The sequence below is a fragment of the Ranitomeya imitator genome, chromosome 5 (genome assembly GCF_032444005.1).
Source record: "Ranitomeya imitator isolate aRanImi1 chromosome 5, aRanImi1.pri, whole genome shotgun sequence".
NCBI lineage: Eukaryota > Metazoa > Chordata > Amphibia > Anura > Dendrobatidae > Ranitomeya > Ranitomeya imitator.
The window spans coordinates 73,549,035-73,566,642 of NC_091286.1; the positions used below are offsets into that span (position 1 = coordinate 73,549,035).

The 17,608-nt window shown below is 42.0% G+C and overlaps 1 protein-coding gene across 7 annotated transcripts in view; it reads right to left on the bottom strand.

The window, feature by feature from the left end:
* Nucleotides 1–17,608, bottom strand: part of PLCB4 (phospholipase C beta 4) — a 400,742-nt gene that overhangs the window by 126,740 nt on the left and 256,394 nt on the right. For all 7 annotated transcript variants that reach the window (XM_069768811.1, XM_069768812.1, XM_069768808.1 and 4 more), the window contains 4 exons: nucleotides 14,680–14,737; nucleotides 5,699–5,807; nucleotides 4,905–5,115; nucleotides 3,871–3,964 (listed from right to left, as the gene is read on the bottom strand). In XM_069768811.1, the coding sequence (XP_069624912.1) occupies nucleotides 3,871–3,964; nucleotides 4,905–5,115; nucleotides 5,699–5,807; nucleotides 14,680–14,737 (472 nt within the window). The remainder of the gene's footprint in view (nucleotides 1–3,870; nucleotides 3,965–4,904; nucleotides 5,116–5,698; nucleotides 5,808–14,679; nucleotides 14,738–17,608) is intronic.

Genomic DNA, 17,608 nt, shown 5'->3' on the forward strand with positions numbered 1-17,608 from the left:
ATATTTAGCTTCATTTGCGGTGAGGCGCCCTCTGCTGGCTGTTCATAGATCGTGGGAACTTTCCTTGACAGCTCCCAGCTCCCAGCTCCCCCATAATGTGTGTGTGTATTTTTTTAACCCTTTCTTTCAATTGGATTAATAATGGATAGGTGTCATAATTGACGCCTCTCCATTATTAATTAGGCTTAATGTCACCTTACAATTGCAAGGTGGCATTAACCCTTCATTACCCCATATCCCACTGCTACACGGGAATGGGAAGAGAGTGGCCAAGTGCCAGAATAGGCGCATCTTCCAGATGTGCCTTTTCTGGGGTGGCTGGGGGCAGGTGTTTTTAGCCAGGGGGGGGGGGGGGCCAATAACCATGGACCCTCTCCAGGCTATTAATATCTGCCCTCAGTCACTGGCTTTACTACTCTGGCGGAGAAAATTGTGCGGGAGCCCACGCCAATTTTTTCCGCCATTTAACCCTTAAATATAATAGCTAGAACGCCCAAATTTTGCATATACACACTACTAACATTAGTAGTGTGGAATATGCAAAAAAAATGGTGATATGAGATGGTTTACTGTATGTAAACCAGGTCTCATATCATGTCGGGTTTGTGAATGAGAAAGCAAAAGCCGGTAATTGAATTACCAGCTTTAAAGCTATCTCGCGCTGCATTAAATATAAATATATATATATAGGTGTCTCCCTGACATATATATATGTATATATACCTATTCTATGTGTATATATCTACTCTCATCTAACCTGTCACTGTGATTTTACTGTACTCTGCGCTGAATTACCGGCTTTTCAAAGGAGACCCGTGCGTAAAAATCGGACAGCAATACGGATGTCATACGGATGTTGCGATAAAAAAATCGCATGACACTCGCAGACGTTACATCAGTTTTTTCGGTCCGTAAATCGGACCGTTTTTTTCTCACACAAGTGGAGATGAGCCCTTAGTCAAAGGAGTGTGATTCTGAAATTCTCATGAGGACACCCACAGAGAACAATTCAGGACCACGCCCATTTGAATAAAAAGACTGCATTTACGTACAGATATGAAGCGCCGTATCTCAGGAATATACAGACGCAGGAACAAAACAAAAACAGTACCAGATTCAATAGACCAGCTGGCTAAAAAATTCATATATACAGTATTTATGGCTAGTGATAGGTCCTCTTTAATGTGTGCATCTCCTGGTTTACATCCAATGGTCAATCAAACTCCATACACCAGTCTATATAAGGTCTTATGCATATGGTACTACTATGCGCGCGGACTGTAGGGAGAGGTACTTAGAGTTCCTAAGGTTCCATCTTAGGATGGGGTCACACTTGCGAGTGCAATGTGAGAAACTCGCGTGAGTCTTTCGCCTCAATACACGGCACTGCCGCCAGCACTCGGGACCGGAGCGTGCGGCTGCATGTATTTCTATGCCAGTCCCGAGTGCCGGCGACAGTGCCAGGTATTAACCTTCGTCAGGCTGCATATATATTTTATTGAAATTTGGCCAATATATTCTGGACCAAAACTGCAGAGATGTCACGAAATTTCAGCCCTCTACGGCTTTTCGAAAAAAAAAAAGTTATTGCAATTTTAAAATGGAATAGTTATAATTGTACCTACTCAGCCGGCCGAAGGTTAAGGTGAGAGACTCGCGCGAGTTTCTCGCATTGCACTCGCAAGTGTGACCCCGGCCTTACACAGACTCTATGTGTGCTCCATATGGCACCGATTCTCTTCCAAAAACAATGCTCTATGGAATCCAATTTAACAGGGAAACAATTTTTCTCTTAGGTTTTTGCTCTTTATGTAAAAAAAAAAAGCTATATCTGTGACTCCATATTAAAGGATAAGCACACATAGTTATAGTGTGGGCCTGCAGATTTCTAGAAGCTCCAAATTATGGAATCATACACGTGTGTATAAGGTATAAGGAGCAGCAGAGCTGAATCTGTCCTTGAGCTGTTTCTTTACTAAACTGTTTATAAAACCACATTACAGTAGTTTTTCCTTCAGCCCTATGGAAACTTCCCGATATTTGCCCCTACTCAACATGGCATCACAATGCGAATTTCAGCCTCACCGCATTTGTATCTGAAACGTCATTTCCAATAAATGCAGAAAGTTAGGAAAGAGCAAAGTTAAGACTGGAAGTAAATATGGCATGACGACTTGGCACAAATTTCCAAATAAGAACGTCAGCCTCATTTTCTCGATTTTTTTTATAACCTATCTATTCTTGTAACATGTTTGCACTCGCTACGTTCAATAAAATACAGTTCTCGTGTCTCAGATTTATATCAAGTTGATAAGTAGAAATAGTAGGTGTTTGCTGCGCGGGGAGACCAAGTTCATGGTTTATTGCCGAATTATAGCCTGAAAAATAAATCGCCAGTTCTAGTAAGTGAAAAAGCATCTTAGGGTATGACATCTCCATTACCGTTTCCTTAATATTTCACTTATTATTACGAAGTTCAAAAAGGAGTGTCTGCAAATAATTCTTCCGTAATCCCTTCTAATTCTATACTTATTGGTGTGTGCGTTATAATACTTACTGATCACAATCTTCTCCGCTCCACTGGCCCACGTGTCCTGAAACCAGACCAGCCGGCTCATACAAGTGTGGAGCAGAAGTCACGTTCTCAGTGTTAGTCTATGGAGCCTTGCTCTGCGTTCTGTTGGGTAACATTGGGGAAGCAGCGACTGCCCCACACATTAGATGCTACACGAGCCAGCAAAGCTGTGGGCATGAAGAAGAGGATCGGGGCAGCGCTGGAAACCAGAGACGACAGCAATCGGTAAGTACCTCAATACCCCTACACACCATTAAATCAGAAGGGTTTACGGAATAAGAAGAATGCTGAGACTTTGCTTTAAAAAATGTCTTTATTTATGCAAAATGCGTTAACTAAGGCTCCTTTCACACTTCAGTTGTTTGGCGTCAGTCTGCTCCGTCATCATGACGGATTGACGGATCCGTCAAAATTGTTGAGAAAACGGTTCTAACGGATCCGTTTTTTTGACGCATCCGTGTATCTGGGAAAAATATCTACTTTTTGGAGCAAGCTCAATTGAAAAAGCGGATTGGGGCGACAGATTCGCCAAATGACGGTTGCGACGGATCCATCGCCCATAGGCGGCCATTCTAGGAAATGGCGGTCGCGATCTGCCATTTTGGCGCAGACAAAAAACTTTGCAATGTCCGTCAATGTCTAGACAACGTCCGCCAAATTTCGACGGATCCGTCACATGTCAGATGGAACGGACGACCATCCGCCACAATCCGTCGCTAATACAAGTCTATGGGAAAATAGCGGGTCCGCCAAAAAAAAATGGCGGATCCGCTATTTGACGAAAATGGCGGATTCAAACTGACGCCAAAAGACTGAAGTGTGAAAGAGGCCTAAGAAACCATCGGTGGGCATGTTCTGACGGGTAGTTTGTTACTCTAATGTCTGTATTTTTCTGAGCTGCTCTCAGGTAATATATAACCACCTCAAAGTTGAGCTGAACTTTTAGTGGTCAAAACACAGCTCAGAAATAGACAGATGCTATAGGTAAACTCTCTGTCAGAGCCAGCTCACTGACAGATTCTCTGTTAACTCATTCTGCAGCCATTAAAGCGATTATAAAAGCCAAAGTGGGCAAACCTATTACGGAAACCAAAATGCAAAAAATGCCACCAAAGGTGTCCATATCTTTTAAAACCACAGGTTTGAGACTGCGGCTCGAGACGATCCAATCAGGCAACACCGTACACTTCATAAAATAAAATATAGAATATATTGTTAACACTTATGCACCAATACCGTAGACGTAAATGACATGAAATGAAATTGTACAGATTCACGTGCAACACTACTAATACCTTAAAGAGGATGTCTGTGCACATCGCCTTCCCATGTGTTATGATAGGCTCCTGATCTTCACCTTTACCGTCCCAGCAATCCAATTCAACGCACCTTCATAGAAAATAAAAATACATGTAAAGTTCAAATATATAAATGCTAATTCCACAATGAAAAGTTTTTCCAGTAGTTATCAGTGATTACGCGGCTGCCGTTTCTCAGTTATTCCTACTTGAAATCTGTGAATAAATTGGCAATTGAGTGTTACCAGTTGGGGGGTGTCCATACACAACATGATACTGCCTAGTCATGTCTGACAATGCCAGGCGGTAAGGACACACCCCTCTGATAAGCAGAATGGTAACAGCCTGTAGGCGGTCAGAGGATTAAGGCTGTAAGCAATAGAAACCTCTTAATCAAAGAAAACTTAATAGGAATCTGTCAGCAGGTTTTTGTTATCTGAAAACAACATTATTTAGGGAAGAGACCCTGATTCTAGTGATGTATCACTTACTGAGCTGTTTGGTGCACTTTTGACACAATCCTTATGTTCTCTGTTAAAGGTCTAGCAGTGCTCAGAATACTGAGCTGTATATAACCCCGCTCACATACTGTGCATTGTCAGCAAGCAGCCAATCAATAGTGGAGGCGGGGTCACACAAATAAGCCTGACAAGATCTAGTCCTCTAGTGATAATCTCCTGCTGATTAAACACTGATTGTATTGAAACTACAGCACACCTACTAATGAGTGACATATCCCTGGAATCAGGCTTTCTGCCACTGCAACATGCTGCTCTCAAATTAAACTGCAAAAACCTGCTGACAAAGTCACTTTAAGAAAAATGCCCACATAGTGTGGTTTATTGACATGTAGTTTTGTAAGGTTTTTGGTTCACGATACATTTACTGCCCTTTTTGTTGTGTATCTAGACTGTAAATTACCTTGAAAATCAGTACACTCAATAAGATATACCATTACTGGCTGCACGAAAACGTTTATTAATGTACTGGCTCTCAGCATAAAGTATAAAACACACAAAAACAATATCAACCTGCATCCAGCTAATAGGACCTGTCTGTACATCTCCACTGAAGATTTGCCTCCGAACTGTCTGCCGGTAAGGTAGGTATTGTGGGAGGAGCTAATAAAGTAGTGCGCCAGCGGGTGCTCCATCTCCTGGTACAGCTCCAAGCGGTCTAAGAAGACTGGCGCGTTCTCATCAGACATCAAATATCTGCAAAATCCATCACTAGATATGTGGCCTGAAAAAAAAGAAGAAATGAAGAAAGAGACGCCCTTGGTCTTTATGGTTACAGCACACAGGGCTATCCGTAATTCAGCGAGACGATTTCTGTCTGGCTGCATGACCCTAATTTTACATGAGACAAGAAGAGGCCAAAGTAATTGAGATTAAAATCGCATTGCGAGCCGCGGAGATTTGGAACCTGAGCTCCATCTTCTAGGTCGCGGTGTCAGTACAAAGTCACATTTTCAATGAACGTTTTGTCTGGATTACATTTTGGATCTCCGCTCTTACAGATGAGATGTTTTCACTGTAAATGAAGCCGGTGGTGCACGAGTCTGGGCAGGTTATCAGGAAGCCCATATGGCTTCTAAACAGGGCTGTGGAGTTGGAGTCGGAGCCCATTTTGGTGGAGTCGGAGTCATGGAAATTGAGGAGTGGGTTTGGCTTACCGACTCCATAGCCCATATGGCTTCTAAATTGCTCTATTATGCATCCCCACCGCCGGGCTAAAGGGCCTCGCTATTTATGTCGTTGGGGTGCCAATGGGCATGAGCAAAATAATTACACCCGGAAATCGTCCTGAGTCCAGACAGCCCTACCTCTTCGCTTCCATTCTTCATCAGGTTCATACATCTCTACGATCTGCATGGCCCGCTTAGTGTCAAAGAACGGGAACAAGATTTCATTGAGCCGGGGGTCTCTTTGACTCTACACATGAAAAGGAAATTAGAATTAAGCAATGTGCGTGCTCATCACAGAGCGCTACATACCTGTGTCATAACAATGGCTGAACCCTAGGTCACTGCCAGCATCATGGTCATTTGCTAACAGCTATATTTGCCCACTCCACCCATGACCCATAGACATGCATGCCCGAACTAGGGTGTCCTGAATGGGGGCGACACTTCTGATGACAGATAATCTCCCATGAAAAGATTGGGCAGGGTGAAATCATTATGCCCAATCCTTGTTTCTGCTGACATCTGCCATCAGGAGAGAGCTGGAAGAACCCCATATACTTTATACGAGTCTCGCCAAAATCAGCAGGAATAGACAATATTCATAGAGGCAACTTAATAGGGCTGTCCGACTCTGCGCTGTGGATCTAGGGCAGGCCACCCGTGGTGGTCACCATAAAGTCAAGTCCTGTTGTTTGGGCACTAAGGCCAGTGACTGACTGCAGCGGTCAGGTACAAGGACAGGGATGTCATCACATACCTCATATGACACAATGAGCTGGGGAGAAGACATCATTTAATTATTTTATAATCATCCCTCGTGTTTGAAATTTGGGGAGGTAAATTCGGACAAACCCTTTAAGTTGATTTTTCTATTTTTCTGTATACCGGTAATTGTTTTAAAGAAAAATGATATCTAACATGCAAGCACATCCGACAACACATAACCATGAAGCTTTTATTAAAAAAAATAAGCTAAATAGTATAAAACATTTTATATTCCAAGAAGTGTATTTGTTCACTATTGTCAGATAGAGGCATATAATTGTGATGTAGGTGGATAATCGATAGCAAATTATTATAGGGAATCTATCACAAGGACCCTGATTCCAGCAATGTGCCACATACTGAGCTGCTTTCTGTAGTTTTCATAAAACCATTGTTACTTGGATAACACCCGAGCATGTTCAGATAAGACGTTATTCGAGCACGTTCGCTCATCACTAATTGGGACACAACTCTATCATTGAATTCAGGTTTATCATTTAGTCCCATTGCGGTCCTGTAATAGGACGTCACCGGAGTAACATGTCACTTCATGAATCTTCTTCCCTCCTTAATATTCCGCAATCAAGATTGACTGGCATTATTGAAAAGTGGAAACGTTTAGGAACCACAGCAACTTATAAAAACTTGATTCCAGCTCACCCAGTTGCTCCACACTCATCCACCTGGGGCTCAGGCATCAAGGAAAATAAAAAAAAAAATTGGAGTCCGGCTCAACAGGACTGGATTTTCCTTTTCTTTTTATTTTTCAAAAGAAAATATGGTGCATACAAAAGAAAAATTTACATGGTCGACATGACCCAGTCGACGCGTTTCGACTGTACTAAGCAGTCTTACTCATGAGTAAAAAGAAAAACAAAAGGAAAATCCAGTCCTGTTGAGCCTGACTCCAATTTTTTCTATTTTCCACAGCAACTCATCCACAAAGTGAGGATCACGTAAAGTTTTCTATTCACTGGCTAACACGGTAAAAAGATATATAACTTTCCTGTATCATGATGGAGGTCACCGTCACCCAAGTGCTGAGGTGCACATAGCATAAAAGTCGCCAACGCTCTGCTGATTCAGTTACTACAGAGCCAAACCTCTTCTGGATCAATGTCACAACATAAATCTGTACGCCAAGCGCTTAATGGCATTGTGTCCATGGCCGAGCGGATGCCTTACATCACCAAGCGCAATGCAAGGGTTATGCGTTTGAATTTGTTTCATCAAGGTTAAAGTGTAGGCGGATCAACATTGCTGGCAAGTTCCCCGTAAGTATGATTAGTAACTAAAGTCAAGCACAAAGATTCACAAGACAAAGGTCCATTTTAGTAGACCATTTTGGTAGTCTGAGGCTGCCTGACCAGTGCCGTGTGAACCTCCTCCTACCTGGCACTCTTCTGATTAGTAGGCCATTGCGTCGTCATGCTGCAATGATTACAATGATTACGTCGCACCTGGGCTAATATTCAGTAGAGGGACCGGGGATCCAGGCTGATGGGAGGAGGTCGCAGGGATCTAGTCTACACTATCAACATGGCTATTGCCCAACTCCATCAGTAACGCGTGCTACATCCATGGCCGAGATCTAGGAACGGCGTCAACAGATGATTATTGTTTTACAGAACTCCAGTAATTTTATCTACAGCCATATAAAAGCAAGGACATGAAAAAAACGGAATGTTCTTGAAATATACCGGTAATAGAAATTTCAGTATGAATACGTTTTTTGTATGTATTAATGATTTATTTCTTCGTATAGTGAAACAAAAGATGATTTTTGTAGTCTTTGATTCTCCAGATTCACCCTATGAAACGCCTGCCATCGGGAATTCTCACCACTGTTACAGATAGCGGCATTGTGCGCGGTGCCAGGCCACGGGCCATGTAGGAAGGTGAGGAGGACTAAAAGTAACAACTAAAAAAGGAAAAGCCTTTTTTCATTACCTAACAGGGAGTTGGAAAATCTGATCTGAGGTCAGGAATCTTGAGGTTTTCTACGTGAATTGGATTTTGGAAGGAATCCCATAGTCTTGATCCAAGACTTGTGTTGGCAATGTGTCCGTATTATGGGGATTGCCTGGACTCGTGATTATTTTACTTTGCTTTGTCTCTTCGCTATGCAGAGTTTAGACGAGAGACTGAAAGACTGTTTGTCCGTAAAGGAAAAACATATTTTTATTGGATTCTTCAAAAATATATACAAATAATGCGCTGTCTAAAACCAGGCAAATCACATTTACTATACAAAATAAGGTCAATAATATAATACAATATTAAAGAAAAATCTACGAATCAGCCCCCATCTGATACTGAGAATCCACAGCACTCCCCGTCCCCAGTGCAAGTGCTCTGCTAACAGGTGAGCTGCAGGGAAACTAAGGGGCTTTCCTTTTTTCCTCTACTATTACGTAACCCTTTATTTCATGAATTACAAGTTGTGTTTTTTATCAAATCACATCCCAATCTACAGAGGTCATGGTCCTAATTGCTACTGTACGTACAAGTCTTGTGAAAGTATTCACCCCCTTGGCATTTTTCATGTTTTGCTACCTCACAACCTGGAATTACAGTTTTTTTGAGGGTTTGCATCAGTTCATGAAAAGAACATGAATACAACTGTGCATATTTGGTTTTCTTTTTATTGTGAAGCAAATAACAAATAGGACAAAATAACTATAAACTTCAGTGTGCATAACTATTCACCCCCCTTAAAGTCAGTACTAGCTAGAGCCTCCTTTTGCGGAAATTACAGCTGCAAGTCGCTTTGGATAAGTCTCTATGAGCTTTCCGCATCTTTCCAGTGGGATTTCTGGCTATTCTACAAGGCAAAACTGCTCCAGCTCCTTCAAGATAGATGGTTTCCTTTGGTGATCAGTAATCTTCAAGCCTGACCACAGACTCTCAATTGGAATAAGGTCTGAGCTTTGACTGGGTCACTCCAAAATATTGACAAGTTTCCCTTAAAACCACTCGAGTGTTGCTTTAGCATTATGCTTTGGGTCATTGTCTTGTTGAAGGTGAACTTTCATTCCTATCTCAAATCACTGACAGACTGAAACAGGTTTTGCTCAAGAATATCCCAGCATTCAGCACCATTCATCTTCCCCTCAACTTGGACCATTTTCCCTATCCCTACTACCGAAAAACATCCCCACAGCATGATACTGCCACCACCATGTTTCACTGTCGGGATAGTGTTCTTCGGGTGAATAGCTGTGTTAGTTTGGCGCTAGACATAGCGTTTACCTTAGTGGTCAAAGAGTTCAATTTTGGTCTTATCTGACCCCAGCACCTTCCTCCATACATTTGAGGAGTCTCCCATGTTTTTTGGCAAACTGAAAACCAGTCTTACAATTTTTGTGTATAAATAAAGGATTTTTTTTCTGCCCACTCTTCCGTAAAGGCCACCTCTATAGAGTGTATGGCTTACTGTGGTAGTATGGACAGATACTTCAGTCTCTGCCTGGGAACTCTGCAGCTCCTTCAGGGTTACCTTTGGTCTCTGTCCTGCTTCTCTGATTAATGCCCTCCTGGCCTGGGCTGAGAGTTTTGGCAAGTTTGTTACGCCACCATGTTCTTTCCATTTGATGATAATGGATTTGATGGTATTCCAGAGGATCATCAGATATTGGTATATTTTTTAGAACCCAACCCTGACGTGTCTTCTCAAGAACTTTGTCCCTGACTTCTTTGGAGATCTCCTTGGTCTTCATGGTGTTTGGTTAGTGGTGCCTCTTGCTTAATGGTGTTCCAACCTTTGTGGCCTTTCAGAAAAGGTGAAGTTTATATACTGACAGACCATGTGACACTTAGATTGCACACAGGGGGACTTCCTTTCACTAAACATGTGAGTTATGAGGGGAATTGCTTGCACCAGAATTTTTTTGCACATGTCAGTTTGTATTTATTTGATCCCATGAATTTAATTGTTGCCTAGATTTTTCTCACTTCACTTTACCAACTTAGACTATTTAGTGCTGATGCGTCACACGTAACAAAATAGGTTGAAAGCCAAGGGGGTGAATACTTTAACAAGCCACTGGTTGGGCTGAGCTCAGGTCCCTTCATTGCCTGTAGATCCAAATGTAGGACCTAGAATGTGTTACCTGATTTCCTAGGGCAATAGTCAACATGCAGCATGAGAACCATTTACTATCATAAGTTAAAATTGCTCACAAAAACAGACAAAACACCAATAAAGCTCAAATACTTCTGACAAAATAATGACAAAGAAAGTGCCCAAGAGAACAACAGTGCAAAATAAAAGAAATTGGATAGATCTTACCGGTTCCTGTAGAGATTAATAACGGAGGACCACTCCGGAGAAGAAGGGGTGTTTGGTACCTATTGCCCCCTGTCGTGCCCCATGTGAGTGGCTCCCACCTAACAAGGGCAATATCCAATTATGACCTAATGATAATGAACCCCAATGTTCCTACGCATTTGGGCCCCTTCTCATGGGCCTCATCAGGGGAGAGTGTATTTAGGGGTAGAAATGTCAAGAGACGATTGAGCGGTGCAATGGCGCTCTGCTGAACGAAAAAGGGGTAAACGGGTCTCCCCTAACTATATGCCTGGTAGCAAATAGGCGAATAGGCTGAGTGCCATTCTGGCCCACTCAAAAAAGAGTGGATCGCAAGTAACAGAGCATGAGAATCAGGAACGTTCCTGGTCATAGTAAACTGGTAAGTGCACCAAAATCGGCAAATCAACAAGACCACACTTTTCAAAAGGTTTAATCTGAAGTACAGGAATCATTATCTAATCAATATCTATTGACAATCAGTCTGCAAAAGATGAATGAGGGATTATTAATTTACCATCATTTCTCCAAAAACCATTTACAAAACATAGACGTATATCTTACTTTCCGCTAAGCAACATTTTTCTCCACAGGAAATCGGCATGCAGCCATGGGTTTAATGACCTAAATCCTGCTACTTGTTGCCTTGGTGCTTGTGTATAGGTCTGCCGTGTACTTAACAACCGTCTGTATTCATTTCTATCAAGGAAACCTATTGAAAGTTTTTGTGGATGGTGCACAGCACTATATCTTACACAGAAGAATTATGGCTTTAAGGGAATCTGTCAAGGTATTTTTGCTATGTAATCTGAGAGCAGCATAAGGTAGAGGCTGAAACACTGATTTCAACGATGTGCCACTTATTAGGCCGTGTGTAATTTCTTCAATACAATGAGTATTTTATTTGCTGGAGATTATCACTGCCTGCTAAGACCTGGTCCGACCACGCCCCCAGCACTGATTAGCAGCTCTCTGTCAATAAACAATGTACACAGAAAGCTGTAGTGTGGGCGGGGTTAGCTTTCTGAGCTCTGCTACACGCCCCATCTAATAACTGTGACTGTGTCACAGCTGCTGCACGCAGTAAGCTAAGTGACACATAATTGAAATCAGGGTTTCTTTCTCTACATTATGCTGCTCTCAGGTGAGGTAGCAATAATCTGGTGACAGATTCCCTTTAACTCCTTCACGACCTTTGACATACATGTTAACCTATTAAATGCTGCTGTCAATTTCTGACAGTGGCATCTACTACGCACCGGCAGGGGGCCACGTCATTACACCCGCCCATCAGCGCGCCTATGAAGTGATCATGGGGTGTTGATGGGTTGCCATGACAGCCTGGGATCTCCTGATGACCCCTGTGCCTGATATTACACTATCCAGTGTATAGCATAGGAGATTGTGATTTATGTTATACATAGAAGTGCTAGAGCACTGCTATGTACACTACAAGCGATCAGATGATCGTAGCTTCAAATAAAGTAAAAAGGAAAAAAGTGTTTAAAAATAGGAAAAAATTAAAAAAAAACACAAACGTTCAAATCACCCCCTTTTCCTCCATTAAAAATGAGCCATTAAAAATAAATTAAAACCGCACGTATTTGGTATTGTTGCAAGAAATCCTACTGGAGATGCATTAAAATCAGATGTTGAGGGAAACTGAAGTGGCGCTAATCTCCTGCAGTGGCCAGGATGGTATTGCGGAAGGTTTAATAAAATCAATGGCTGTCCATATTTTACAATATTGTGCAAAGTTACTCAAAGTCTCACATTTTAGCCAATCTGTCCAAGTAAAGGACATCTATCGATGATGTTTGCTCTTGTAAAGCCACCAGGGTGATCAGTTTATTGACTCGTTTCCCTTTCCTGACATGCCCAGCTGATTTTTGGATATCCCAAACGGATGACCTCTCTTTATGATGTACTGTACATCTCTTGCCCAATAGGACATACGAGGCGACCCCATTAATGAAAAACACCATGAAGAGTCAGAGGAAAGTTTAGAAAACTATCAGTAATATAAAATAGTAGCCAGCACATCAATATAGGCCTTGTAGGGGTGAAATACCCCAACGCACGTTTTGCCATGCTTCACTAGTAACTATGATTTGGATTGGTGGCAAATTTTTGTTTTTATTATTTATGTTTTAGTTATTATTTATATATTTATTTTTATTATTTATTAATTTCACATATTGCTCTCCCCATAAGTTGATAAAAGACCTATGCTAATTATTTCAACATGTATTTATTTTTCTTTCATTTTCCCCTGAACTGGGGCTGTTATATTAGCCCCAGCAGAGCTGGGTCTCCTATGATCCAGCAGTTCCTGCCCCTTCCCGACAAGTAGCGCTGGGTCAGCAGGAGGAAGCACCGTTGGCATTTCCTCTTACTGTATACACAGTGCTTGTTATGTGCTGTGTATACATTAATCGAGACGGCAGAGATGGTAATACACTTCTATGGGAAGCTCAGGTGTCTCTTGCCGCCCGCTCTCCACTCCCACGGCTGTACGATCACGTGCAGATGCTTTACTTTGCAGTGACATTTTAGATCATCATTGCAGAGTAGAACATGGACAACCCGAATGTATACATTATATGGGCAGTCTGCAAGTAGATTGCCTTGCACAGGCGTGTACTATGGAGGACAGAGAATGAACTTCAATCCAATATTGCGGCCAGCATGCAGCCAGCGGGTAAGGAAAGGGTGAATCAAACACCCGAAAACTCCGCCCATATGACCGAAAACCGGTCCCGCCAAATTCAGGTGACAGGTTCCCTTTAAATGAAGGCGGTGCCACTGGACGGGTTGCGGGAGAAATGTCTCCTTATATATAATTGGAGAAAGAAGCAGATTTCTATCATGAGATATATTACTTTTCGTATACCGTAATTGCTTCTATTTTTAATTATGCAAAATTTGTTGTAACGACAATCATCATTTAAGGCAGTATAACTTAAAAATATACAGAAGTGTCCCTTCTAACATTTCTTGAATTCCGTCCAATTTCTCTCTAAACAAATACTATAACTTGGTAGTAAAATCTTTAACATGCTGAAATACACATCCCAAACATTGCAAAGCTACATATAGAAACACATGGCCTAGACGACATTCATTGATTTTTTTTAATTTTTTTAAGTAATTGGTAATTTCAGGCTACACACTTCAGGATTTGTTGAGACAAGTGAACATGCAAGGAAAAGACCAAAATAATGCTAAGATGCTGAATCCGCATTGAGGGGCCACTATTGTATATATTGTATATAACCCAACGCTTTGGATCTTTATTATCTGGACATATGAAAAAATATAGCAGTAAAGTGAATGGCAAGTGAACATCAGTTTTCGGCAGTTATGTATAAACCTTCTCCAGGCTTCTAATAGATGATTTAGGGCAATTACCATAGAATGGCTTATCGCGGGGACAAGCTGCTGCATCAGGCACAGTCTGCAGCAAATCCTAGTGTGTGCCACTGTAACAGAACCTCTTTATAACAAATAAATAATATTTTATTGCACATTTCTGTTCATCAGATTGTGCAGCATGACAAGCGGAAGAAAATCGATTGCATCATTACAACAGAGGCATGAGGCATAAATACACAGTCAAAAAAAACAGTAAAAAATATAACATTTCTACAGAAAAACAATCACCCAACAAGAGGAGCGCATCAGCACATATATGGAGTCATTACAAAGCCACTGAGGAAGCAAACATGAAATAAGCAAAAGGGAAAAATGGGGAAGCAATTTACCGGTTTCACCTAGAGGTTCACACAGAACAAGGCTAGGCAACCCTTCAGCCGGGGCGGTGGCGGCTAAATTACCTTTCCCGTCATTGTCAGTCAGTAATGGGAGAGGTGATTTAGCAATAGCTGACAATGCAGAGGATTGCCTACCCTTGTAGTATAAGGAAGGAAGGTCAGCAGATCAGGAACACAGGCTGGCTGATTGGATGACACATGCAATGGTAGGTTGTAAGAGGCAAGCCACGGCAGACAGACTTTCATAGAAGTTAATGTATGAAAAAGCTTACTTCATTTAGAAAGCTCACTAATTGGTCTACCGTTAAATAATCAGATTTGTCTCCATTGCTGAAAAGAAATTTATTAGAATAAGTAAGTTTCCATAGAACATAGATATGTAGTTTTATATATAAATATCTAACGACACACTGATGTAACAGCATTGAGAGAAAGTGCTAAACCGTTAGTTTTACAGTGTATCCTGCATAACCAGGGATTGTTACAGCACTTAAAAGAGAACAACCAGACAAAGTATACAAAGATCCCTCAATATCTCTAACAATCCCCATGCCAAGGTTTGACAGTTAGAAGTTACTCCTTCGAGAGGAGCTTCTCGGCCAGTGTTCTGATGGGGTTTGTATACTATAAGAAGTCTCTTATAGTACATAGTCTCGCCAGTCATTACACTACATTACAGGATACAATTCAAAGTACTTGTTCTCACCCACAAAGCTCTTCACAGTGCAGCACCCCCTCACATCTCCTCCCTCATTTCTGTCTATCGGCCAGACCTGTTATGAACTGGTGATTCAGAAACACAATGGACCTGGTGGTTAAGAGCTCACAAAGTGACCAGATAGTTACTAATAACATAGGACGAGCTCTGAGACGTGGGAACTCTGCTGACCGCAATCCCTAATCCTATCATACCACACTAGAGGTAGCCGTGGAGCGCTCCTAACCAGACCTAGGCGCCTCGGGCACAGCCTGAGAAACTAGCTAGCCCTGAAGATAGAAAAATAAGCCTACCTTGCCTCAGAGAAATTCCCCAAAGGAAAAGGCAGCCCCCCACATATAATGACTGTGAGTAAAGATGAAAATACAAACACAGAGATGAAATAGATTTTAGCAAAGTGAGGCCCGACTTACTGAATATACCGAGGATAGGAAAGATAGCTTTGCGGTCAGCACAAAAACCTACAAACAACCACGCAGAGGGTGCAAAAAGACCCTCCGCACCGACTAACGGTACGGAGGTGCTCCCTCTGCGTCTCAGAGCTTCCAGCAAGCAAGAAAAACCAATATAGCAAGCTGGACAGAAAATATAGCAAACAAAAGTAACACAAGCAAAACTTAGCTTATGCAGGGCAGACAGGCCACAAGAACGATCCAGGAGAGAGCAAGACCAATACTGGAACATTGACTGGAGGCCAGGAACAAAGAACTAGGTGGAGTTAAATAGAGCAGCACCTAACGACTTAACCTCGTCACCTGAGGAAGGAAACTCAGAAGCTGCAGCCCCACTCACATCCACCAGAGGAAGCTCATAGACAGAACCAGCCGAAGTACCACTCATGACCACAGGAGGGAGCTTGACCACAGAATTCACAACACAGACCGACCGCTGCGCTCTGCAAATGACTTTCGACTAACCTCTGCACTAATCCGTACCTCCCACTCCCAACTCCAAGACTTCTCCCGTGCTGCGCCAATCCTCTGGAATGCTCTACCCCAAGATATTAGGACCATCCACAATTTGCATAGTTTTAGGCGCTCACTCAAAACACATTTGTTCAGAGCGACCTACCACGTTAACTAATCAAAGTCATTTTATGTTTGTGTGTGTTTGTAGCCCATTCACTACTTCCATCTATCCCCCACCCCCTGAAGATGGTTGGACCAACATTGTAAATACACACCTGTACTTTGTATCTCCCCCTCCTCATTGTAGATTGTAAGCGCTCACGAGCAGGGTCGTCTTATTTCGCTTTAATTATTGTATTGTTAACGTTGTTACCTATGACTGTTGTGTTTGAAACTGTTAAACTGTAAAGCGCTGCGGAATATCTTAATGCTTTATAAATAAAGATTATTATTATTATTATTAAGTCTCGGGGGCACTGTATCTCCTTGTCAACACCAACAAACTGTTGTAAAAAGATAGGTCAGGCCTTGTCACATAATTTAGGATATTTAGTCAGATGAGACTCTTCTCCAAAAGACCTCCATTACAGGAAAGCTGTATCAGGGTTCTTGCCCATCATCAGTGCAAAGTAGTCTACTAATTAACTGGGTAAGAGACCTTTGACAGAGGTTTAAAGGATACTGTTTCTCCTTTGCGGGGACTGCCTGTCGAGAACAGTAAGAGTTATAGATCAGGCAATTGTCCATGGGAAAAAACTTATGCAAATCAGCTTTATTCTAAGAAGAATTAAGTTGGTTGTCTAGAAGCCACGTAGTGATGGTATCCATACAAATGAGTTAATGTCCATTTATAAGCCCTGCCACATGACTTAGGATATCAATCCTTCTTATTGGAGAACTGAGGGAAAGAATGAAGGTCAATAAGACATGTCATCACTAAACAATCAGGGGGGATCAGACTTCTGAAAGCCCACCAATTAGTACAATGAAGAGGAAACATCATGGTGATGCTCCTGACATCTCCTTATGCAGAGAGCGGAGGTCTATTACATTCCCTGGTAAGTAGGTGGCCGGTAGTACTACCTTAGTACTACCTCCTCAAGAGACATATGACCCTTTGTTATTATAAGTGTAGAAGTCCAAGAGGTTTGTCTCCCACCGATCAAACTACTACACTAGACATATACCACACCATTTTAAAAAAGGAATACCCTTTTAATTAAGTTTTTCACATTGTGGTTATTATAGGGACAGTACACCTTAACCCCTCTCACTTTTTAACCTGTGCTTAACCAAAGATAACCGGATGGGGAAGGATTGCAGTAAGTTTCTATCTTCACGTTTGTAGGTCCTGGCTTAGTCTGAACCACCCCACAAAACAGGATTCGGACATATTTACTGACGGGGCCATAGACTATAATGGTGCTGACAGAGCGTATGTGGCTCTGTTGTGCATCATTTTCTGGGGTATACGCATAACGGAGGTGGACACCCTGATACAGTCTACTATGTCTCAGTATCTGCCTCCAGTAGGCATATATGCCCGAAAATGATGCACGGCAAGACACATGCTTG